This window comes from Eptesicus fuscus, chromosome 8 (assembly GCF_027574615.1).
Source record: "Eptesicus fuscus isolate TK198812 chromosome 8, DD_ASM_mEF_20220401, whole genome shotgun sequence".
In the NCBI taxonomy this organism is placed as follows: domain Eukaryota; kingdom Metazoa; phylum Chordata; class Mammalia; order Chiroptera; family Vespertilionidae; genus Eptesicus; species Eptesicus fuscus.
The window spans coordinates 6748615-6776102 of record NC_072480.1 but is presented as its reverse complement, the minus strand read 5'-3'; the positions used below and the strand labels follow the sequence as shown (position 1 = coordinate 6776102).

At 41.4% G+C, this 27488-nt stretch overlaps 1 protein-coding gene across 1 annotated transcript in view; it reads right to left on the bottom strand.

The window, feature by feature from the left end:
• The window catches only part of STARD13 (StAR related lipid transfer domain containing 13), a 208038-nt gene that overhangs the window by 55832 nt on the left and 124718 nt on the right, over window positions 1–27488 (bottom strand). The window contains exons 2-3 of the mRNA XM_008160312.3: window positions 25552–25623; window positions 21160–21241 (exon numbers count right to left, since the gene is read on the bottom strand). Coding sequence (XP_008158534.2) covers window positions 21160–21241; window positions 25552–25623 — 154 coding nt within the window. The remainder of the gene's footprint in view (window positions 1–21159; window positions 21242–25551; window positions 25624–27488) is intronic.

Sequence of the window (27488 nt, the reverse complement as noted above, 5' to 3'; positions counted from 1 at the left end):
AGCTAATCCTTTAACCTTGATTTTGATTTCAACATCCACCACTTCATATGGGACTTTGAAACAATACCTCATTTATTCCCTCTTACCTCAGCAAACTCTTCTCACTGCTTTTCTTCTCTTTAATCTCATTCCTGTTTTGAGCAAACTGACTAACCAATTTGTTACCTATGTAAATAATCATCATCAAGGAAACCATCAGTTTTTCCTTAATCCTATCTTTCAATCAAGCAGCTATACTAATTACCCCTCCTTATCCTATTCAGAATCCTGAGAACAGTCTCAATTTTCATTCAGTTCAACCCACTGCAATCTAATTTCATAAAATTCTCTTTGCAAATACCTTTATTATTTTGTTTTATTTGGTTACTTTTTTGAAAATCATAGTTACTGAATGCTTATGGTTTAAAGAGTCAAACATTAACTTTCATGTCATTTTTCATGTACCACTCTTTGGAGACAACTTTTAAAACTGTTTCTTTCAGTGTTTACCTCAACAACATGCTTATATTGTTACTTTTGATCTTTCAGTTTAAGTCATTATCTATTCATTTTTTTCTATGAAAGAGGAGGATTTATTTTTTTACTACCTATTCTGCCCGTTCACCTCCCCATACATTCACACCCTTTACCATATCTCTTTTAACTACAGTTATGTCACAATTTCATAATTTTTGCTAAATCAATATTCAGTACTTATTATGGCCATGTAAATGCTTTTCATACATATATCATACTCTGATTATTTTTTCTTTCATTCTCAACTTTTCATTCTCCTAGGAGGTAATAATCATTTGTTTACTTGTTTTCATAGTTTTCTATGTACTTATCCCTAAATTCAAACTCAAATTTCCCCAATTATCTAAATCTCTAAGTGTGGTAAACATATCAGGTAGTCTATTAATTTAATTTCCTTGGAGACATCACTCTCAGAGCCTTCTGACCTGTTCTAGTTTGAATTTGCAGGGGTTTTTGTTGTTAATGTTTGTTTGTTTTTAAATCATAGGCTAATCACATTTCTCAGAACTCAGATTCTCAGATTCTTTTTAACTTGTCTGATACTCTGGAGCTGAGTTACAAAAGAGGCCCGGTAATTTCAATATTTAGAATGTAGATAGATGATCACTTAAGCCCTTGTTTATGAAAGAGATCCCACCTTCAACAATGCCTGATGTCCCTTAGTCTAGGGAACTTCTGTTTCAGCCTCTCCAGCGAATAAACGTATAACCTTGATGGCGGGGGAGTAGTCACCCAAAGATAGATTTGGGAAATAAGTCTGCTTTACATAACACTTTTAAACAACCCTTTATTTTTAGCCCACCTTCAATCTCATTTCCCATTTTTGAGCATTTTAGGATTCTCAAGTACAAACTGATCTATTTTATGACTTCTTCCACTGACCATGTAGATTTTATTTCTTGGGCTTGCTGGTCCTCCATTTCATATTTCTGTTTTGAAAATTTTATACTTGTGTTCTCTATGTATTAACAATTGCTTTTGTAAATGAATGTCTCCATAAACTAGTGGGAATTTAAAAGCAAGCAAATTCAGATGTTCAATCTCCCATCTTTGACAAATGACTTATTTTAGTATTCTCGTTAAGAATAGATCTTAACTTTTCAAATCAGTAAGTTATGGCAATTGTAACTATCCTCAAACAAGGTAAGACTATTTCTTCACATCAGAAAATTATCTTGTGCTCTTTTACTGTCAATTCTCCCCACCACCACACCCCCTCCCACCATCCCCAGGGTATCCTGTTTCTGATTTCTATCATCCATAGATTGGTTTTGTCAATTCTTGGTCATCATATAAATGGAATTACACATTGTGTTCTATTTGTGTCTGGCTTTTTTTCTCCTCAATATAATGTTTTTGAGATTGATCCATGTTGTTCAGTATAACAGTAATCATTCCTTTTAATAGCTGAGTAGTATGCCATGGTATGAAGATACACAATTGGTTTACCTATTCTCTTGCTGGTGAACATTTGGGCTGTTTCCAGTTTTGACCAATAATTTTTAGTCACCAAATCCCAAAGCTTCTTTTTAGCAAAGACATATTTGTAGCAGTGGATACTAATTACTATTCACTGTTCCTTCAAACTCTTCTCATCTTTGACATTCAAGATGAGAAAATCTCTCCTCTCTCTAAACATTATTTCTTTCCTGTCACTAAGCAGTACTTGACCCTTAACTTATATTTTTTTTAGAATTCATGGTTATGCTGAAATATTTTATCGCATCTTTAAAGAAATTAAACTCTTATCATGTTCAATCCTCTTTCTCCAGCTCACACGCTTCACCCGAGTCCCAGTTACATTTCTAGGTACTCACTAATCTCATCGATTTGTGGGGTCTTGCTTGCCCTTCAAACTCAACTACCAAAACTGACCTCTAATTTCTTCAGAACCTGTTTCTCCTTTTCAATGATTTGTCTTGATTAAAAGTATAACCAAGTGGGCCACTGAAACAGAAAAACAGTGTAATCATAAAGCTTTTCTTTTTAAGATCTACATTTATTTTGATCACCAAGTCCTGTCAGTTATACCTCTGGATATTTTTAATATCTTGCTTTTTCTTTGGTCCTAATTCAGTCCCTTATCTTTTACCTAGAGTCAGGCCTCTTAATTGGTTTCAACACTACTTCAAATGCTTCACATTAAAACCTATTTTATTTCTCAACTTTTTATCATGTCATTTAGTTACTTTGATGAATCCTCTCTTTTTCCACATTCACTGTCAAATATAATAAGCAAGTCTGAATTAAAAGCAGACCATTTAGTCTGGACCTGTCTTCAGCACTTCCTTCCTTCCTTCTGGTTCATATGTCCACAGTCAACCACTGAGGCACACTGGCTGAGGAGGAGGCTTATTGTTTTTTAAAGCTACAGACTAACTAGATTTGACTACCTAGATTTGGGTCCTTCTATCACCCCTGAAATCAGATATTTGCCTGCATCTTAACTTAAGAATTACTCCTCTACTTGGAGAATATATTAGCAAACATCCTACCTAATAAAATGGTAATATGGAAATTACCATCACTCCGCTACACCCACAATTGGGCCAGAGGGAGGCGCAGGGGGCGGGACTCGGGGTGGCCGGGGTAGCCGATTGGGCCGGCAGGACACTGAGCTCGCATCGCCAGTGGCAGCGCGAGCTCAGCGCCTGCGCCATGGCTGTGCTGTGGAACAGAAGGGGCCTCTGGGGCAGTGAGCTCACGTCCCGCCGTGGACCATCAAAAGCGGGGGAGCTGGGTGCCTGTCTGCTCCGGCACCAGGCCTTTCAGAAGCCTCCGGCGGGGTGGAGGCTTCTGAAAGGCCTGGTGCACCAGCGGACAGGCACCCAGCTCCCCCGCGATCGAAAGCGAAAGCGTGTAGGGGACCCTACACGTGCATGATTCAATCATGCACTGGGCCTCTAGTATATTTCATAAAGGACTTGTTTTCAGAATATATCAAAAACTCAAATCCACAATATGTTATACAACCTGAATTTTTAAATGGGCAAAATATTTAACAGACAGATCTGAAAGAAGATATACAAATGACAAATGAAAAAAGGTGCTCAACATCGTTAGTCATGGGAGACATTAAAATTAAAGTAACAAGATGCCACTATATACACTAGAGTCCCTAAATTAAAAACACTGACAATACTGAGTTTTAGCAAGAATGCAGAAACAGTGAAATTTCAAAAGGGTGTGGCTTAGCAATTTCCTATAATATTAAACATATTCTTGGCATCTGACCAAGCAATTCTACTCTTAGTTCTTTATCCAAGATAAAGTAAACCACACAGTCAAAGACTTGTACTTGAATTTCATAGCCATGTTATTTATAAAATAGACAAAAGGGGAAATAACCCAAATGCCCATCAACTGGCAAATAGATATAAAAACTGTGGTGCATCCATACAATTAAATACTCAGTAATACAAAGGCACTCAAATTACTGATATAAGCAACAACATGGATGAATCTCAAAGGCATTATGCGAAGTGAAAGAAGCCAGACACAAAGAGAATGCGTACATGTTATGATTGCTTTTATACAAAATTTTAGAAAACAGAATTGGAATGACAGAAAACAGTATAGTGGTTGCTAAATGCCAGTAACAGAAGGTACTTTTTAGGTAGTGGAAATGTTTTATATCAAGACTAGTGGCCTGGTGCATGAAATTCATGCATGGGGGGGGTGTCCCTCAGCTCGGCCTGCACCCTCTCTAATCTGGGACCCCTCAGGGGATGTCCGACTGCCTGTGGGATTGGGCCTAAACCAGCAGTCGGACATCTGTCTCACAATCTGGGACTGCTGGCTTCTAATTGCTCACCTGCCTACCTGCCTGATTGCCACTAACCACTCTGCCTGCTGGCCTGCTCACCCCCAACGGCCCCCTCTTGTCAGCCTGATCGCCCCCAACTGCCCCCCTCCCTTGCCAATGCCCTTGGCTGGAATTGAACCTGAGAACCATCAGTCTGCAGGCCGACACTCTATCCACTGAGCCAAACCAGCTAGGGCTACATTTTATTTTTTAATTACACTTTACATTCAATATTATTTTGCATTAGTTTCAGGTGTAGAGTATAATGGTTACAGAATCATTTATTTTACAAAGTGTTCCCGCTGATACTTCAAGTACTCTCCTGCACCATACATAGTTATTACAATATTATTGACTGTATTCCCTATGCTCTACTTTATATCCCCATGACTATTTTGTAACTACCAATCCATACTTCTTAATCCTTTCACCACTTTTACCCAGTCCCCCAATTTCCATCTCCTCTGTTAACCATTAGTCTGCTCTCTATGAGTATGTTTCAATTTTGTTTGTTTATTTTGTTCTTTCAATTTCACACTGCTGACGGGAATGCATATTGGCGCAACCATTATGAAAAAGAGTATATAGGGTTCTCAAAAAATTAAAAATGGAACTCAGCAATTCCACTGCTGGGAATATATCCAAAGAAACCCAAATACCAATTCAAAACAATATATGAACCCCTGTGTTCATTGCAGCATTATTTACAATAGCCAAGATATGGAAAAACCCAACTGCTCATCAATAGACAAGTGCATAAAAAGAACTGTGGTTTACACAATGAAATATTACCTGGTCACAAAATTGAATAAAATCTTACCATTTGTGATAGCATGGATGGACCTAGAGGGAATTATGCTAAGTAAAATAAGTCAGTCACAGAAAGACAAGTACAAAAATAAGCTTGTTAAGAAATTAATAAAGGCTTGCAAGAATCTAAGTACTGTTGGAAAATGGTGAATCTATGTAAGAACAGAACTTTGTGGCATTTGAACTTGGCCTATTCAATTGTCCTTTTCCCAGGTATGCAGGAGCTTTGAAAAACAACAGTTACAAACAGAGTAACTGTGCAATGGGCAGCCCAGCAGCCACTGGAGAGGGCAGAATGGGTTTGATCTCCCCAAAAGCTCCATTATTAAAGAACTGTCATTAGCTAAGCTGTCTGGCAATTCACTGAATGCCCTTATTCACAGGGCTTGTCTTTATTTAACTTGATTATGAGCTCATCACTGAGAATAGCTTATTCACAAAGGGTTTGTCAAAATCAATCAGCAACAATTATTTAACATTACAGCTGCATAAAATGGTGATAATAGTTGGGCCAAACAAGATGTCAATCAGAGAAATACTAGTAAAAGAAAAACCTCTGGAATGAGATGTCCATAGGGGACTTAGAAAAGTTCTGACACATTCTTAGGACTCTAGAAGGCCAAGCACATATGAAGAACTGTGTGCATACCCAGGAAAGACTTGCAAAAGTCCTAGTTTATAATCTCTGTCTGACCTTGGTGATCTGCACAAGCATAAAATAAATGCTAAGACAGAGCTACTAACTCCCTGCTGGAGTGTTGAAAGCATAGCCCAATGTGTGCAGAACCCTTTGGCAAAGGCTGGGAGACATACTGCTTCAAGGCGTTTGTGGAAATCTCTGCCCAGTTATTTGCTGACCACTAAGCTAACCAAGTAGAGACAACAAATAATTTAGATTTTAGAGAATTAGTTGAAAAAAGTCACTAAATAAACAGCAACAACAAGAAGCCATGGGTGGGGGGTGGGGGAGGATCTGATTTGAGCGTTTCCACATTATAATGTTTAAAATATCCAGTTTTAAGAAAAATATTACAAAGCAACAAACTGATTCTAAAGTTTACATAGAGAGGCAAAAGACTCAGAATAGTTAACATAACATTGAAGCAGAACAACGTTGGAGGGTTTACATTACCCAACATCAAGACTTACTACAAAGCTACAGTAATCAAGATAGTGTAATATTGGCAAAAGAACAGACAAACAGATCAATGGAACAAAACAGAGAGCCCAGAAATAGACCCACAGAAATACAGTCAACTGATCTGTTACAAAGGAACAAATATGACAATGGAGAACATTGAAACAATTGATTATCTCCATGCCCCCCCCCAAAAAAAAAATCAATCTAGACATAGACCTTATACCCTTCCCCAAAATTAACTCAAAATGGATAATAGGCCTAATTTCAAACACAGAATAATGAAACTTGTAGAAGATAACATAGGAGAAAATCTAGGTAACCTTAGGTATGGTGGTGTGACTTTTTAGATACAACATAAAAGGCACACTCTGGAAAAGAAAAAAAATGGTAAACTGGACTTCATTAAAATGAAATCTGCTCTATGAAAGATATTGTCAAGTGTATGAAGAGACAACCCACAGACTTGGAGAAAATATTTGTAAAAACCATATCTGATAAAGAACCGTTACCTGAAATATTTAAAAAAATAACCCTCTTAAAACTCAACAAAGGAAAACAAACAACCCAATTAAAAAATAGACAAAAGATCTGAACAGACCCCTCACCAAAGAAGATACACAGATGGCAAATAAGCATATGAAAATATGCTCAACATCATATGTCTTTAGAGAATTACAAATTAAAACTATGAGACCATGATTCACCTATTAGAATGACAAAACACTAAAACATCCACAACACCAAATGCTGGCAAGGATGTGGAGTAACAGGAACTCTCATTCATTGCTGGTGGGAATACAAAATGATACAGCTACTTCAGAAGACAGCGTGGCAGTTTCTTACTTCCAAACACGCTCTTATCATAGGACTGAGCAATTGCACTCCTTGGTATTTACCCAAATGAGATGAAAACTTACATCCACATAAAAACCTGCACAGAAATGTTGATAGCAGTTTTATTAATAATTGCAAAAATTTGGAAGGAACCAAGGTGTTCTTTAATAGGTGAATGAATAAATAAACTCTGGTACATCTGGACAATGAAATATACTCAGCACTAAAAAAAATGTGAGCCATAAAGCCCTAAAAAGACATAGAGAAAACTTAAATACACATTACTAACGGAAAGAAGCCAATATGAGAAGGCTACATACAGAATAATTGCAACTACATGACATTCTGGAAGAGTCAAAACTACTGAGACAGTTAAAAAGATCAGTGCTTTCCCAGGCTTAGGAGGGAGGAAGGGTGAATAGTCAGAAAACAGAGCATTTTTAGGGCAGTGAAACTACTCTGTATGATACTATAATGATAGATACATCTGTCAAAACCCATAGGATGTACAAGACCAAGAGTGAACCCTAATGTAAACTGTGGACTTTGGGTGATAATGATGTGTCCAATGTAGATTCATCAATTGATGGTGGGAGATGCTGTGTATGTGTAGGTCCAAGGGTATATAGGAACTCTTTGTATTTTTACATATATACATATACATATACACATACACATACACACACACACACACACACATATACATATACACACACACACACACACACACACACACACATACACACTAGAGGCCCGGTGCACGAAATTTGTCCATGGGGGGGTGTCTCTCAGCCCACCCTGCCCCACTGCCCCCTCTCACAGTCCAGGAGCCCTCAGGGGATGTCCTACTGACAGCTTAGGCCCACTCCCTGCAGGCCTAAGCCATCAGTAGGCCTCCCTCTGCAGGAGGCAATCTGGCTGATCAGGGGAAGGTGCCGCCCCCATCACCCTGCTGCTGCTGCCACTGCCTGCTGCTACGGCTGCCAAGGTGTTTTCATCAACACAGACTCCAGTCCCTTCACCACGAAAAAAATGACAACTTTCTTTAGGCATTTTCAAGATGTCTCTTTCATAGGATATGACCTTTCTTTCTTCCTTCCTTTCCTTTCCTTTCCCTTTCCCTTTCCCTTTCCCTTTCCCTTTCCCTTTCCCTTTCTCTTTCTCTTTCTCTCTTTCTCTCTTTCTTTCTTTACTTCCTCCCTCCCTCCCTCCCTCCCTCCCTCCCTCCCTCGTTCTTTCTTTCTTTCTTTCTTTCTTTCTTTCTTTCTTTCTTTCTTTCTTTCTTTCTTTCTTTCTTTCTTTCTTTCTTTCTTTCTTTCTTTCTTCTTTCCTCACCTGAGGATATTTTTCCATTGACTTTTAGAGAGAATGGAAGAGAGAGGGAAAGACAGAGAGAAACCTCAATGTGAGAGGGACACTGCGATTGCCTTCTGCATAAACCGTGACCTGGGCCCAGGCCAGGGAGGAGCCTGCAACCTAGGTACATGCCCTTGACCAGAATCAAACCCGGACCCTGCGGTTGGTAGACCGAGGCTCTATCGACTGAGCAAAACTGGCTAGGGCAGAATATGACATTTCTTAGCCCCTCCAGCAGCAGATCTTTGTTTTTTCCTCCAGGAGTGTGGTGCAAAAACCCTAGATCACCTTCTTGGATTCTTATTAGGCAAGTTACCAAGAACACTGTGAGTAGCATACAGGGAGCTTAGCCAATGAGTGGTCAGAAAAGGTGTTTCCTCTGCAGCTCACATGTAGAGACGGAACTGCTGGAGAGGGCCTGCCCTCGGCCTCGAGCGGGCCCTCTCCCTCTCCCTCTCCCTCTCCCTCTCCCTCTCCCTCTCTCTCTCTCCCTCTCCCTCTCTCTCCCTCTCCCTCTCCCTCCGGTCCACTCTCTCTAAAAAGCAGTGAAAAAATATCTTCTAGTGAGTATTAAAAAACAAAACAAAATAAAACAAAACACAGAATAACAGGCCTTCTCCTTGGAGATGCTGAATACATAGGCCTGAAAGAGAGAATTCTTGGCTCTGTGAAGATCCCTACATGAATTTTATTAACAATATTTGGAAAATTAGCCTAAGCCACAACAATGATTCAAGTTTGTGCTTTTCTGTGTTCCAGGGAAGAATCAAATGATCTTTTGTTTTATTGTGTCAAAACAAAATTTTGCATGTGTTAAATACATAATTCTTTTTCAAATACATAATAGCAGATGCAAAAGTTCTGTTTAACTCAGTGAAGGGACTGACAGGTTGATAATGCTGTTCAAAGGAGATTGCCAAAGATGGAAGCCTGAAGTAAAACAGCTAAATTAGATACAATCTGGCTAATGTCCTATAGGACAATAAAACCATCATTTTTTGAATTGATTTGTCTTCTAGACAGAAATTAGTTACATCTTTAAAAGCCTAAAAATTCGCCCTAGCTAGTTTGGCTCAATGGATAGAGCATCAACCTTCGGACTGAAGGGTCCCAGGTTCAATTCTGGTCAAGGGCACATGCCTGGGTTGTGGGCTGGATCCCCAGTGGGGGGTGTGCAGGAAGCAGCCAATCAATGATTCTCTTTCATAACTGATGTCTCTCTCTCCCTCTCCCTTCCTCTCTAAAAATCAACAAAATATATTTTAAAAAATAAGCCTGAATTTCTTTTCATCTTCTCACTTTGCTGATCATTATATGTAACTTTCCAGGGCTGTAAAATGTCAAAGTATATGGAACTTATTTAATTGTAAATAGTGTGTCAGAGTTATGTGTTTCATAGAAAAGGAAATGATCGTTCTGTGGGCCTCTAATGCCCCAATTACACTGAGAGGACTTGCTGTCAACGTTCTACTCTGGGCCTGCGACTGGCCTTGGAGGCTCTGGCAGGCCTGCCCTTGCCTCTCGGGGCTCTCGATCAGCCACAGAGGTTTCAAGCGGGCCCGCTGTCTCCTCCTCTGGCCTGTGCTTGGCCATGGAGGCTGCGGGCTGGCCCCCCGTCCCCCAGAGGCCTTCCGTGACTAGGGCGTCACCACGGCGACAAAGCAAGCGTCCCGCCCTGGCTCCCCACCTCTGGGCTAGATCCAGACCAGGCCAGTCCCACCCTTGTTAAGCCCTGCCAGGCAGGGGGCATAGCCTCAGGTCCCCTGGACTGTCGCCAGGACGGGGAGTGTGGCCTGAGGTCCCCCAGCCCAGACGGGGGCGGGGGGCGTGCCTTGAGGTCCTCTGTCAAGCCCCGCCAGGTGGGGGATATGGCCTGAGATCCCCTGTCAAGCCCCGCTGGGTGGGGGACATGGCCTGAGGTTCCCCGTCAAGCCCTGTCAGGTGGTGGAGCGGAGCCTCAGGTCCCCCGTCAAGCCCTGCAGGTCAGGGGCATGGCCTGAGTTCCCCTGACCCAGCACTGGGGGTGCACCTTGAGGTCCCCTGGCCTGGCGCTAGGGCAGGGGTAGCAGCCTGAGGTCCCCTAGCCCAGCACCAGGACGGGAAGCACACCTTGAGGTCCCCCGTCAAGCCCTGCTGGGTGGGGGATTTGGCCTGAGGTCCCCTGTCAATCCCCATGGGGGCGGGGGAGGACATAGCCTCAGGTCCCTGCTGATTGCTCGTTAAGGCTCCTTATGGGAACTTGGCCTCAGCTGTTGGTGCAGCCATCTTTGTGACAGAGTGATGGTCAATTAGCATATTCCCTCTTTATTAGATAGGATAGGAGATTCCCTATCTTTGACCTGACCGTGTTTGTGTCAGTCTGTAACCCAAGCCTGGTCCTATACTATATAGGCAACATTGGGTGAAGTTCATGGGGAAAGAAGGGATGGTGATGAAGATACCTTTTCTGCACATTAGTTTAAAAAATGCTAAAAAGTTATTATAGCATTTGTCTAAGTAGCTCATAGTTTACTCACTTCTCAACCCTGGCACAACTGGCATTTGGGGCCAGATGATTCTTTGTTGTGGGAGGCTGCCCTGTGCACTACAGGAAGTTTAGCAGCATCCTGACCTCTATCCATTAGATGGCAGTATGATCACCACAGTTGTGATAAGCAAAAATGTGCTCAGATGTTGAGAGGGGGGCAAAATGCTCTTTGCCTGGTGGGTTAGAATCACTGCATTTGCCTGGGATCTTAGGGTGCGGATTCTGTCTTACTTGTCTCTGTCGTAAACAGAGGCCCACAAGAGACAGCCTTGATGAAATTAACTGAAGGAACAAATGACAAGGCTCTGCTCCTCTCCTGACAGTAAATCAGCTCTAATCTCTTCACAAAAGAACAAAGTGTGCTTTAAATTTTTACTTTGATTATTTTTAATGGAGTTCCATGATGTATGAGGTGCAAATGCAACAAGAATTTCTATCCTTAGGACTTATAAGTCAAATTTAGAAAATCATGAGGCAACATAGACATCTTTGGAAGGATGACCTTCAAAAGAAAAAAATGGAAAGTACTCCACATTGTATTTCACAACAAGACCTTAGCTCTCTTTGAAAACTCCAGAGGAAGCCTGGCTGGCTTCTAATCCTAGCACTATCATTTACTTGCTATAAGTGGATAAATTATTTTATATCTCCATGCCTCAGTTTTCTCATCTGTAAAATGGTAATGTTGTTACTGCCTACCTTAAAGGATTGTTATGAAACTTAAATGAGTAAATACTTGTAAAACACATAGAGTAGTGCTTGGTATATATTGAATACCTTATAAAAGTTTTAAAGACTTTTTGATATTTGTTTTTGTTTATGGACAGAATTTTAGAGGAAGCAGTGACCATGATTATCATGTAAGCCTATATATCCATCTCCCAATGAATTGTCCAAGGCCTCAGTCCAAGTCATTGTCACATCTATACTAATAAAAGCCTAGATGGCACTCGTGCCCTCGCACAACGCCCCCATATTGTCACAAGATGGCCGCCGCCACATCATCACAAGATGGCCATCATAACATGGTTGCCACAAGATGGCCGGCAGGGGAGGGCAGTTGTGGGCAATCAGGCTGGCAGGGGAGGGGAGTTGGGGGAAAACAGGTCAGCAGGGGAGGGCAGTTGGGGGCGACCAGGCCAGCAGGGGAGAGTAGTTGGGAGCCATCAGGCTGACAGGTGAGGCCTGCATGGGGGGGGCCAGTTGGGGTGACCAGATCTGCAGTGGAGGGAAGTTGGGGGCGACAAGGCCAGCAGGGGAGGGCAGTTGGGGGCAACCAGGCCTGCAGGGGAGGGCAGTGGGGGACCAGACCTGCAGAGGAGGGCAGTTGGGGGTCATCAGGCCAACAGGGGAGGGCAGTTGGGGGAGATCGGGCTGGCAGGGGAGGCCTGCAGGGAAGGGCAGTTGGTGGCCATCAGGCCAGCAGTGGAGGCCTGCAGGGGAGGGCAGTTGGGGATGATCAGGCCGGCAGGGGAGGGCAGTTGAGGGCCATCGGGCCGGCAGGGGAAGACAGTTGGGGGCCATCGGGCCAGGGGAGGGCAGTTGGGGGCCATTGGACCAGCAGGGGAGGGGAGTTGGGGCCATCAGGCAGGCAGGAGAGCAGTTAGACGTCAATTCGGCCAGCAGGGGAGCAGTTAGTGGGCAATCAGGCTGGCAGGCAGAAGCAGTTAGGGGCAATCAGGCATGCAGGCCAGTGAGTGGTTAGGAGCCAGCGGTCCCAGATTGAGAGAGGGATTACCAACTGTGGGATTAGACCTAAACCGGCCATCAGGCATCCCCCGAGGGGTCCCAGATTGGAGAGGGTGCAGGTTGGGCTAATGGACACACCCCTGTGCATGAATTTTGTGCACCGGGCCTCTAGTCCTATCTAATAAAAGAGTAATATTCAAATTAACCATCACTCCGCTATACCCACAAGCCACGTCCACCAGCCAATTAGGTGCGAGTATGCAAATTAACCCAACCAAGATGGCTACTTCCACAGAGAGCAGGAGGCTTGGGTTTCCCCGGCAATGGAGGAAGCCAAGCTTTCTGCACACCCTGGCTGGCCCAAGCCTCCACTCAAGGTTACAAAGTTTCAATGATAGAAGATAAATAAATCCCAACAAAAATGGTGGCAGCCACGGAACTGGAGAGAGCAGGAGGCTTGAGTTGCCCCCTGCGATGGAGGAAGCCAAGCTTCCACAGCCCTGACCTGCCTTGGCCTCCACTCAAGGCTACAAAGTTTCAATTATAGAAGATAAATAAATCCCAACAAAAATGGCTACAGCCGCGGAACAAGCAGGAGGCTTGGCTCTGCTCAAGGCTACAAAGTTTCAATTATAGAAAATAAATAAATCCCAGATACCAGGGCCTCAGCTTGGGTCACCGGGGGGCATGGCCAGCCTTCAAACCACCACAGGCCCCTTGCCCAGGCTGCCCCATGCTCCAAGGGAACCCCTACCCTGATCCGGGACACCCTTCAGGGCAAACCAGCTGGTCCCCACCCATGCACCAGGCCTCTATCCTATTTAATAAAAGAGTAATATGCAAATTGAGCATCACTCCAACACACAAAATGGTTGCCCCATGTGGTCAAAGATGGCTGCCCCATGTGGACACAAGATGGCTGCCACAAGATGGTCAGCAGGGGAGGGCAGTTAGGAGGGACCAGGCCTGCAAGGGAGGGCAGTTGGGGGTGACCAGGCCGGCAGAGGAGGGAATTTGGGGGTGACAGGGCCTGCAGGGAAGGGCAGTTAGGGGGGACCCAGGTCTGCAGGGGAGAGCAGTTGGGGGGACCAGGCCTGCAGAAGAGGGAAGTTGGGGGTGACTGGTCCTGCAGGGAAGGGCAGTTGGGGGGACCCAGGCCTGCAGGGAAGAGCAGTTGGGGGGGACTAAGCCTGCAGGGGAGGGCAGTTGGGGGAGACCAAGCCTACAGGGAGGGCAGTTAGGGGCAATCAGGCTGGCAGGGGAGCAGTTAGGCATCAATCAGTCTGACAGGGGAGTGGATAGGGGGTGATCAGGCTGGCAGGCAGAAGCAGTTAGGGGCAAACTGGAAGGCAGGCAGGTAAGCAGTTGGGAGCCAGCAGTCCTGGATTGTGAGAGGGATGTCTGACTTCCCATTTAGGCCTATCAGGATTGGGCCTAAACGGGCAGTCAGACATCCCTCGAGGGGTACCAGATTGGAGAGGGTGCAGGCTGGGCTGAGGGACACCTCCACCGTGCACGAATTTTGTTCACCAGGCCTCTAGTATTACTATAAGACATAACATATTATATAATACTATATATTTTCTGTGATGAATATTCTAAAAGAGAAAAAATAAAAATGTATTAATATTCATAAAACCAAACATTATTTACTATTATTTAACACTAGAGGCCCGGTGCACAAAATTCATGCATGGGTAGCATCCCTAGGCCTGACTGGCGATCAGGGTCGATCAGGTTCCACACCTCCCTTCCTCCTCACCTCCTCCTTCCCTTGCCACCACCCATGATCCGCCACCTCACAGTTCCCCCCACCTCCCTTCCTCCACCTTCCCTCACTCCCTCAGCACTCTGCTGCAGCTGCTGGTCACCCGCCATGTTCTGTGACATCCCCTGGTGGTCAGCACATGTTCTGTGACACCCCCTGGTGGTCAGCGCAAATCATAGCAAGCAGTCAAACTCCCAAGGGGACACTTTGCATATTAGCCTTTTATATAAATAGATATTCAAATTAAATATGTGTCTTTGTGCATAGAGATAAATTATAAATATAATTTTTACCAGCACTGTCTTCCATCTCTCTCCCCCACCCCACATGAAAATCATTGTCATTAATCCTAATCAATTCCATATATCCACAAAACAGTACTGAACAAAGTGAATACCCTTTTTTTATACATGCTATCATTAACTAGTGTTTATTCAAAACATAAATTATGCAGATGGTTTACTGGCTAACACTAAATTAGAAACTCAGAGATAGTCTTGAACATCAGACCCTATGCTAATTATCTGAGTGAATACTGATAATCAAAATGTTACTAGAACATATTACTTCTCTCTTAAAATCTCATTCAGGACCTTTGATTTGCTGCAATTAGCCTTATAAGTGACAAATTTTGCAAGCGATTTTGACACCTTGGATATTACTACATTCAGATAGATTTACAGTTTCAATTAGTTTATCTAGAAAATTAGATTTGCAATTAGCTTTTTTACTCACAGGGCACAATAGTTTTCAATTAAAAATTCAACCAAAAAACCATAAAAACAGAATTATAATTGTGGTTGTTAAAATAACAGAAACTATATTATTTTGACTTGCAGCAACAGATATTTACAGAGCACCTACTATGTTCCAGGGCTGTCTGAGTTACTGAAACAACGGTGAGATGTGGTAGATATCCTGGAGGTTCACTGCTTCAGCAAAAACAGCAAACTTGTCTAGTTTCCAAGACCTACATATCCACATATTCAGGCCAGGCATGGGTCCTCCCTGCCATCAACATTCTCAGGACAGTATATTTCTAAGTCAATCAAAAAGTTAGCACTGCTCAACAACTCTTCAAGTATAAATTGGGATCTAGGACATTGTCTGCCTACACAGGTGAGAGACTCCAGAAAACCAAAGGTGAGTAAAATTCTGTGGGTAACATTTACAGACCTTCAGCTCTCTAGACCTTCATTTCTCTTTTCTTCATTTGTCTACCTGGCATAAGTCACCTGCCTCTGGCTATGGCTCCCTTTATGATTCTGCATTAGGTCAGCATTTCAAGTATGCATGAGAAACGTATAGCCAACAAAGCTTTAAAAGTAAAACAAGAGACCAGCTCTATCACTGTGTGTCTGCAGTGCACAGGGAAGAAAATGAATAAAATCACAACACCTTACCACTCCTCATATTTTTGGAGACATAGCTGTCATGAAAATTATTCCAATTATAACAACCTCCTGCCACTCTAACCAGTTTTACACAAGCTGGGCCCTTCTCAAGAGCACTGCGGTGTCTGGCATTGCTGCACTTCCACGTGTTTATGCAGTAATGCCTTTTGTTTGTAAGGATCCCGCTATGGACTGTATCACAAATAGGTTCTACAGGAGAAGGCTTCCTAATTTATCCAGTTGACACTAGCATTATTAATCAGAACCTTGTATCTCTAAATGACTTCACATTAATTGTACTGGCTCTTCTCTATAACAAGTCTGAAAAGCATTTTATTAAAAGGGTAGACTTTGATGGAAAAGTCCAGAACCTAGTCACAACACTTCAGATCACATGCAGCAAGGACTTGATAAGGATTTATCACTCACATATTTGAGATTCAAAAGTTGGCCCACTTAGCCACATACATGACCCTGTGAATAGATATCTACACAATCAGAGACAAAGTTTGCCCCTGCAATCCTGATTAAAAAATATGGAATAGAACTTTTATTCTTGGTTTACAATGTAATCCTTCATTTATACTTTAAAAGTGAAATTTTAGAAATCTATCACTGATATCAAGCTATATTATCAAGCCATGGTTCTCAAGAACTGCATGGTACTGGCACAAGAACAGACATATAAACCAATGGAACAGATCAGAGAACCCAGAAATTAAACCAAGCCATTATGCTCAATTAATATTTGACAAAGGAGGCAAGAGTATACAGTCTCTTCAATAAATGGTGCTGGAAAATTTGGTCAGATACATGCAAAAAAATGAAACTAGATCACCAACTTACACCATACACAAAAACAAACTCAAAATGGCTAAAGGACTTGAATGTAAGATGGGAAACCATAAAAACCCTACAAGACTCTATAGGCAGCAAAATAGCAGACATATGTCATTCATAGCAGCACAAGTTACAATAGCTAAGATTTGGAAACAACCTAAGTGCCCATCAGCAGATGAGTGGATTAGAAAACTGTTGTACATCTACCCAATGGAATACTACACCACTATAAAAAAGACGGAACTTTTACTATTTGCAACAGCATAGATGGAACTGAAGAGCGTTATGCTAAGTGAAATAAGCCAGTCGGAGAAAGATAAATATTACATGATCTCACTCATATGTGGGCTATAATGATCAACATACTTTGATGAACAAAAATAGATCCAGAGACAAATGGCAGGGGAGGTGGGGGGTTGGAGAACAACCAAAGGACGTATGCATGCGCATTAGCATAACCAATGGACACAGACACTGGGGCGGTGGGGACTTGCCCTGGGTGGGAATGGTTGGGGGGGGGGGAGGGGGGACAATTGGGGAAAAAGGAGACATATGTAAAAACTTAAGATGATAATAAAAAAAAATCTCTCACTAGAGTGAGTTTAGGACTGTAAGATACACGGACAATGTACAAAAATTTTTATATACTAGTAATGAACAACTGAAAATTAAAATGATAAAAAGCTGTACTACTTAAATACAAAATATGAAATAGTTAAGTACTCTCAAATGTAGTATTGATATGCTGAAAACTATGAAACAGGATTAGAAAAATTAAAGGGGACCTAAATAAATAGATACCAATTCTCCCCAAACTGATTTATCTGTTCAACACAATCCAAATCAATACTCCAGTAGAATTTTAAAAAACATAGATTGATAGCTGTTTCCAAAATTTATATGGGAAGGCAGAGGAACTAGAATATCTAAAACAATCTGGAAAAAAAAAAAAACAATCCTGGAGGATTCATCTGTTAGATTTTCAGACATACGAAAAGCTAAGTAATCAAGTGTAATATTGATGAAAGGATAGAACATAGATAAATGGGACAGAATAGGGAGTCCAGAAATAGACTCATAGATATATGGTCAATTGATTTATAATACAGAAATTTCAATAAAGAAAGTGTAATCTTTTCAAAAAGGTGCTCAACCAATGGGATATTTATATGCAAAAATGAATCTTGACCTATACTTTGTACCTTATAAGGAAATTAACCATTGACTTACATGAAATAGACCATTGACTTAAATCTAAAAGATAAAACTGAAATTTCTAGAAGAAAACAAAAGAGAAAATAATTGTGACCTTATGTTTGACTAAGATTTCTTAGATATGACATTAAAAATATGAAAAAAATCAATAAATTGGACTTGAGCAAAATTAAATCTTCTCTTCTGTGAAAGACTGTTAAAAGATTGAAAAGGCAAGCTACAGACCAGCAGAAAATATTTACAAACTACATATCTGACAAGTAACTTACATCTAGAACATATAAAGAACCCTCAAAACTTAATATAAGAAAACAAACATCCAAATGTTAAAGATGAACTGAAGAATTGAACAGACGCTTTACCAAAGAAGATATGTAAATGGCAAATAAAATCATGAAAGGATGTTTAACATCATCACTCATTAGTGAAATGCAAATTAAAATCACAATGAAATAACCCCAGATGCCAATTAGAATGGCCACACACACCAAAAACCAAAACCAAAACCAAAACCATGACAATACCAAGTGCTGACAGGTATGGAACAACTGAAACTCTCATTTATTGTTGGTGAAAATACAAAATGGTATGGTCACTTTGGAGAAGTTGGTGATTTCTTATAAAGTGTATTCTTTAAAATGCACTTATCATATGAACCCCCTCAATTCCATTCCTAGAATTTTACCCAAAATAACTTATGCTCACACAAAAACTTCAATATGTATGCTTATAGTGACTTTATATCCTCATAAACCCACTTAAACTGGCTACAACTCAATTGTCTTTCAATTGGTGAATGGATAGACAAACTGCAGTGGAATACAATGGAATACTACCCAGAAATTATATGGATGGATACACATAACAACATGGATTAATCTTAACTACATTGTACTAAGTAAAAGTAGCCAGAGTCAAAAGTCTTCATTTCATTTAATGGCATTCTGGGAAAGGCAAAACTATAGGTGCAAAAACCAGATCAGTGGTTGGCAGGGGTTGGGAGCAGGGGTAGAGGTTGATGATAAAAGAGATCCGGGGAATTTTTTTGGGGGAAGGAGTTGTTCTATATCTAGGTCGTGGTAGTGGTTAGATAGCTTCAGGCATTTGTAAAAACTCAAAAAACTGTACATTGCATTGAAAAAACTGAATTTTACTATATATGTCACCTCAATGTAAAGAAAACATAAATTTAAAAATTCAATGGGGGGAAAATAACATAATACAATTAAAATGTAAAAATGATTTAGTTAAAAAAGGCAACTAGTAAAAATACTCCTGATTAAAACTAAGAGGGAAAACTCAGGATGAGGTGCTGTTTGTATAGTTCTGAATCCGATTAATGCTTTTGAAGAGGGAGCTGCTCCTGCTTGGAGTGTGCTTCAGACATCCTGAAGAGAAAATGTGGCTTTTCCAATTCATTACCTTTAAACAATCACAATCAAACCATCTATTCCTCTCATAAATGCTCACCAATGGCATTCTGTGCTTGTTTGTTTTCTAGTCCAAATGGTCTGTTCCTTTCATTTGAAGAATTCTTTGCTCTTCTACTCACTTAAGCTAACCCACAGCAGTGTTTGCTTTGAACAATCAGAGATCATTTCTTAATGTAAATCTATTTTCATATAGGAACCATAGCATGACCAGCTTGTGAACACAAAAATATACATATCTGAAGATTCAACAAACCTAAGGTTATTTACACATCATACTAACATACATTTGTCTCTCTTATTGTCACAATTATTTGTTTCTCTTATTGTCATCATTACTTTCCTATTAAACTACCATTTTTTCTATGTCAAATGCAGAATGTACTAGAAAGACCACTGGATTATAATTTACAAGGACTATAACATATAAAGGTCAGTTCATCCCATTACTAGCTGTGTGGCCTTGGAAAAATGACTTGTCTCTTGTAACTAATATTTATTTCCAGTCCTAGACTCTCCGGGACTTTTCCATAGGAAATTTCAAATTCCCAGACACATACAAATTCCTATGCAGCTCTTAATTATTCAGAGATATTGATTACATTGGCATTTTACTATTACCCAAATTTTAATTACTTATTTTTTTCATGTGCTCATGCTTTATTTCTTCAACTAGATTTCTCCAGCCAGATTATAAATTCTTTGAGGGGAGGGAATTATTTATATACTAGAGGCCTGGTCCACGAAACTCATGCACTCGGGGGTAGGGGTCTATGCTGGCAGTCGGACATTCTTAGTGCTACTGAGGAGGTGGGAGGGGCTGCTGCGCTCGCCAGCCATGAGCCGGGCTTCTGGGTGACCGGCGCTCTCCTATGCTGAACATCTGCTCCCTGGTGGTCAGTACACATCATAGCGACCAGTTGTTCTGCTGTTCGGTCGATTTGCATATTAGCCTTTATATAGGATGGTCTTTGGTTGATTATCTCCCACCCACAATCAGGGCCGGGAAGGGACGTGGGATGTTGGCCAGCTGGGGAGGGACCACAGGAGGGCTCCAGGGCATGTCCAGCTCGTCTTGCTCAGTCCTGATCGGCCGGACCCCAGCAGCAAGCTAACCTACCAGTTGGAGCATCTTCCCCCTGGTGGTCAGTGCATGTCATAGCTACTGGTCAACCTGTCGACTGTCTGGCCTCTGGTGGTCAGTGCACATCACAGGGAGCAGTTGAGTGGCCTTAGCATATCATTAGCATATTACGCTTTGATTAGTTGAAAGGATGACCAGACAACTGGACAGAGCATATTGGGCTTTTATTATATAGGATACACCTTGGTCTTCTTATAGCATCTATCACATAGACTTAAATATTCCAAGTTGCCAATATAATTACTTGAGCTTACATATTCTAGTTTTCTGATATAATCACTTGACTTGCAAAAAATATAGGCAAATTGGACATACTCCTGGAGATTTTCAGGACCTTCCTTGACCACACATGCTGCTTCCTCCCACTAACCCACCCACGACCCCAACCACTGTCTCTAGCCTCATCTTGTTTTACTTTTTTCATAGCATTGCACATTCTCTGAGATAACCTCTCCTTCTCCCTCTCTTTTTCTCTCACTCTCTTTCCTTTTCCAGTCTATTTTCTGAAGCCTCCTACTAAGATTTAAGCTCCATGAAACCAGGCCTGATCATGCTCACCATAGTATATACTTAGAACCTGGACCCATGCCTGGCACTCAATGAAGTTACTGAACTACTGAACTCACTCCTCAATATAGTGGTGCCTATTGGAAACAATTGAAAGAAGCAAAAGTACTTCACATGATTTACCTGTAAAGAGGTTCTACAAGGTCCTTTTCAAGAAAATCATGATCGTTTTTAACAGCCAAAATGTTGATGGGAAACTGTGAATCTGAAAGAGATAAAGAGGAAGACAAAAGTATTTATGTGCCTTGTTTTATCTGAATAGACACACATCTTCAGGCCACCATGTTTTTGTACACAGGAATGATATTAACAGCAGTTACTCTTCATTGATGGGGAGTATGAGGGTACTGTTTAAGATAGCAAGCAGTTTTATTTTTATCACAATAAATGCTTTTAAGGTACAAAAAAAGAATGAAATATGAGAATAACCAAGCATTTGACTTTGGATAGGACTGAATACTAAATGTCTGCATTTTTATAGCTCATCATTATCAAAACATTTGCCTTTATGGAGAAAAGCTTTTACATTTTCCTCACTGACATAAGTCTCTCACTTGTATCCTGACCAGTTCATGAATGGTTGGTTTGTGTTGATTTTTCTTTAGAAAGGACATTTTCCAAAACACCCGAAACTCAATGGCCTCAAATTTTTCTTTTGTAGCAAAATCTTGAATCACTTTAGCATATAAGCAAAATACTCAAGCAACTAATTTTATCCAAAGAGAAAAAAGGAATTCCACCATCATCACTTTTCTCCACAGTCTATTTATGCCAGTGTTGGAGGTCAAGGGCAATATTTAAGATACCGTGTTAATTTTAGGTACCTCATTCAGAGTAAAAATCTGGAGATCATTGTAATAGAGGCCTTAGCCAAATGTCACAGACAATATCAGTTCACTATCATTACCCTGCCATTCTTTCTCTTCCTCATTTTATATTTTGTATTGCTTCCATCTTGCCAGTCATAAAATATGGCTAGGGGTATGTAAATCTTAATACAATTTGGAAACAGAAATAATTCCTCTTCTGGTGAAAAAAAGTAATGAGTGAATTCTAGGTGGTGCAAGAATGAAGACAGTCTTACTCTGCGAGGGAGGGAGTGTGTGCAGTGTGTGTCCTGGTTTTCAGTCCTGGCTCTGCTACTCTCTAGCTGTAGAACCGGGTTTAAGGCACTTAACCACTTCTGGGCCTGTTCCTTCATCTGGAAAATGGGCATGAGGTTTGTTGTGAATATTAAATGAATCTATATATATAAAAGCCTAAGCAACTGTTACCACTGGTCGACCAAATAACTGGTTGACCAAACGACCAGTCATTATGACGTGCACTGACCACCAGGGGACAGATGCTCAATGCAGGAGCTGCTCCCCTGGTGGTCAGTGTGCTCACACAGCCAACCTCCTGCAGCCAGCCAACCTCCTGCAGTCCCTCCTCCTGGCCGGCTGGCCCCGATTGGCCCCGATCGGGACTGGGCAAGATGGCCCCGATTGGCTCAATCGCCAGCCAGGCTGAGGGACCCCAACTGTGCACAAATTTGTGCACTGGGCCTCTAGTAGTTATATAAATTGCTTTGAATAGTACCTGGAACATTGAATGTTCTACATAGTGTTTGCTATTATCTTTATTACATTAATTCAATGAACTAGTGGCCCAGTGCACAAATTTGTGCACATTGAAAGGAAATTAATTAGAAAAAATATTTTAATATCACTATTCACCCTTTCTCTATAATAGAAGTGTCAACCAAATTCACAATCGACAATGACAGATTGAAACACATGTGTGTGATTGGTGCTAGCGAGAGTTTTATATATATAAACTTGCTTAATTAGATCTGCTTTTTGATTTAGCTAAACTTTTACCAGCCCAGTGAAGTACCCCAACTTCTCTTTCAGGTAATTGTCAGCAACACAGTAGTAAATATCAACACAAAGGAGATTAATATTATAGATCATGCAGGGAGAACAAAGGGTAAAATATTTAACTGCAGCAGTGTTTGACTATATTCTGAGCAGTGAGAAAAACTGAAGTCATTTTCAAGGTCCACCATTTCTTATTTCTTTTCAGTCAGGTCAAGTTTCTAAGCTTTCTAAATCTCCACTTTCTGGCTAATGAAAAGAAAATAGGATTCCACCAAGTCTCCTATCTACCTATTCTAGGACTTCTGTGAGGATCAAATGAGATGAGGCATGGGAAAACACTTCACAGACATTTGATTAAAGTGTAAAATGTTTCCACCTGGCTATAAAGCAAGTTGTGTTCGTGAGCTGAAGAAACTCCAAGGAGGCTAATCGCTAGAGAGAGGAAGCTGGGCGTTGCTACATGACATAATTACCCAGCGCCCACAGCCACCGTTTCTGGGCTGGGCTGGGCTGTGGGCCACATTTTGCGCCATGGGGTCTTGGCAGCATTGGCTGCGATTTGGGGGCTGTTGCTCCAGGGCCTATGTCCCACTTGGGGGAAGCCAAGTGTTGCTTTGTGGGTACCAGGTCTGTGGTGCCATTTCTCTGTATATGGCCAGTGCACATTATGGCAGCTCCTGCATTCAGCGTCTGTCCTCTAGTGGTCAGCGCGCATCATAGCGACTGGTCAGACGATCAGACACTTAGCATACTAGCCTTTTATATATATAGATATGGCTTAAACACAATCTGACAGACACATTTTACTGATGAGGTATCTTTACTTTTTTAGTGATTTATACCCTTCACATTTAAGTCACAGAGTATTTTGAGTTTACAAAAAGAATGTATGTTATAGTAGAAAATATTAAAGCTCAAGAGACTGTGATTTTAATTCTGACTCTTCTACCTTTAAACCTTGGAAAAGTCACAACTTTTTTGGGCCTGTCTTTCATAATCAGTGAATTGAGAGTGGTGGGTGGGAGTGAGGGTTGATAAGGCCAAAATGATAAGACCCTTCCTTGCCTAAAAGGCTACAATTCTATAAAAAAATTATCAGAGCTTCTAGACTTCAAAGCACATTCATAGATATGCTCTCCTTTATCTTCACAGAATTTAAACAAGAGAAGTAGAATAAGTGATTTTTGTTTTATTTCATTATTTTAAATTATAAAACAGAGCTTCTGCATGAGTGAATGAGATTCACCATGAGTACAGGTTAATTTTGTTGATTCTTTCGACCCTACATAAATTTTTAAAAATTTATCTTTATTATTGAAAGTATTACAGATGTCCCCTTTTTACCCCTATTGGTCCCCTTACCCTCACACAGTCCCCTCTCCCAGGCCTTCACTATACCATTGTCTGGGTCCATGGGTTATGCATATATACATATAAGTTATTTGGTTAATCCCTTTCTGCCCACAACTTCTCTCTGAGATTTATCAGTCTGTTTCACATAAATTTTATGCCATCAGGAAGAGAAGTTGATATTGTTTCCTATAGCCTGCAATGGACCATTGCAATGAATGGTAAGTAAATCCTTCTCAGATTATCTTGAGTGTGCCATCTGCTTACTGTTGGGATCCTAAGGACTACACAAGTAGTTAGAAGCCTTGTTTATAATTAAGGGATAAGTAAAATATAGGTGAATAAGTTTATTAACTATCAATTAAAACATAAATGAAAGGAGGTATTATACTAGCAATAAAAGCACTTTACTTAAAACCCCCCAAAATCACATATACCTTAACCCTTTGCACTCGCTTGCTTTTTTCTCGATTCCTTTATTCTAATGCTAACCGTGTCGAGTCACACTCGACATCCGAGTGCAAAAGGTTGAAAATCTTACCTAATAATAGACAAACATGTAAATTGACTGTACCTCCGCTATGCCCACAGCCAACCAGGAGTGAGTATGCAAATTAACCCAACAAAGATGGCGGGTTAATTTGTATATGCAGGCGTAGAGTGGCCGGGAGGGGCGGGATGCCTGCTATGCGGGGGAGGGGAGGCGGCGGAGGAAGCTACAGGAGTGGTGCTCCGGCTGGAAGCAAGGACTTGCAGGCTCCCAGGCAGCCCAGGAGCGAGGACTTGCAGGCTCCCGGGTGGCCAGGAGCGAAGCCAGGGGAAGGAAGGCCTATTCTTGCACAAATATCGTGCAATGGGCCTCTAGTGTTCATATAAAGTTAGCAGAACTGAAGATAAGCCTCAAGACAATTAGTTTTGTTATTTCTAGGAAAATTTTCAACAACTAATTTATTGTACTTTCAAGAAAACTAAGAGTAATAAAGAAGAAAAAAAATTAAAAAGAACAAAAAAGGAAGTGAAGAGCTACCCTGGCAAAACACTGGAGGAAAAGATAGAGTCGGGAACGATGGTAAAGAGGTGAGCAGAAAGAGTAGAACAGAAAGAAAAATAGGCTTGGGAAACAATACTTATTCCCAAATTGGCATCAGTATAAGCCCTGGCCATCACAAAGCCGAGGGAAAGAGACAGGAAAGAAAAAAAAATAAAGGTAAGAAAAGACTTAGAAGTCAAAACATAGCACAGCATAAATGCAGTTTATTTTGCATTATTCTCCTTATAAAGAGTGAAGGGAAGGCCAACTTACCCTCATATAACTGAGCGTATTGTGGGAACCCAGCAGCACGGAGCCAGTCACATGCTTCCTTTGCCTCAATTTCTGAAAAATACAAGAAGGGAAAAGAGTGAGTTAAAAGGTCACACTAGCACTCTACTTTCTTAATCAAAAAGAAACTGATGAGCACTGTGTGCAAGTTACTACAAAGCGACATTGTTCTCAGGTGTGTTGAAGTGGACCTTCCCAGAAATGAATGTAAAATGAGCAGGTATCTCCAAGGTACTTGTTATGTGTCTATTAAGATTATCTTCAATGTCGACAGCGAAAAACGTCTTCATTTACACAGCAGGAAACCAGGGGAGTAGGGAGGAGAAAATAGTTCTTATACTTTTTTAAAAATAATTTTTTTAACTTTCAAAGATAAGGCTAAGAATATTTATGAACATTCCTTTATTCTTTAACTCTGGGGATAATGAAAGAAAGAATACAATTGGGTAGTCTAGGAAAGTGTATTTTCTCATGAAGAAAGGTATTACAAAAATCCAATGTATTATTATTTCTTCAATCTTTCAATGGCTTTAATTCCCTGTGCCTTATAACACGATGTCCATTCACCAAGTACATTATAATGACTTCAGGCTGCAGAGTGCTGCTTATCCAGAACTGAGACTTGAGTTTGACGGGCCTGTTAGAACCACAGAGGGACAAACTTAAGAAGTTCATGTGTCCACTGGTGACCATTTTTGGTGTGGACGCACCAACAGCTTGGAGACCACCTGCTTGGAGATGCTGCGGAGGGAGAGGAGAGGAGTCTATGGTATGTGAACCAGGTCACTACTTGACCTTGTGAATCCTGGATCATTTCCCAACCACAACTCTGTTAAAGAAATATGAGTGCAAGGGAAAAGAGGTTCATCTGTCTATAGTCCAGTTTCTCCAAAGGATATTAAACAGTATATTATTACAGGCCCCTTACTTTGCTGTTGGGAAGGAGCCTGATCAGGCCTTGAATTTGCATTTACTCTGATGTTTGCTTTCCCCCCGCAGTGAAAGCCAAAGTGTACAGGGAGTTTGGGGGACCACTGCACAAAAGTGATCTATAGGAACATCTGTGGCTGTGAGCCTATACATCTACCCTGAAAGCTCAGTGTCTGTGACGCATAATGTTTAATGTGACAGAGCTATCTGGTATGTATTAGGGAAACAAACCAACGGCCAGATTTTGTATAAGCCCCTAAAGGAAGAGCAAAAACCAATACTCCTCTACCACTGATCTGGTTGGACACGGACTGAAATTTGCCATTAAATTCAGGGAAAAAGAGCCTGTTGGTGACTTTTGTTCCAAATGCCTGCTTCTTTTGGCATCCCCTAATCCACTGTTATTCTAGTGATTGACAGTTTCTAAGTTTGGAGTGTTTTCCTTGACATAATTGCTACTAGCATAGACCTAAAAGTACTTGTTCCTGCCATGTACACATCATTCAGAAATGCCCAGGGCACCAATCCGGAAATAAAAGCTTTGGGAAACCTCTCTTTCAGGAGGAGTGTCTCTGAGATCCACAAATGCAGTTCAGGACCTTCAGCTGAACTGTTCTGTATTGGCTAAGTTGGGGTTTCCCTTCAGAAGATACAAAAGATACAAAAGGCAACTACTTTATGGCTCAAAGTTCTATTTAGTACTCATTTGAGAGTCCTTCTGTGAACATGTGGGGTCCCTTAATCCATTGGAGCCCCCATCGGCCCCGATTGGGACTGGGTGAGACAGCTCCAATGGGTTAAGGGACCCCACATGTGCACAAATTCATGCACCAGGCCTCTAGTCCTATATGATAAAAGGCAAATTGTCCCCTGGACCAGGAGTTCAACTGGGATTTCGACCAGGGGGCAGGGCTGGCCTGCCAACCGCCCACGGCCCCTCCCTCCAGCTGGCCCGACCCAATTGGTCCCTATCCAGGTGGGCTGGTCAG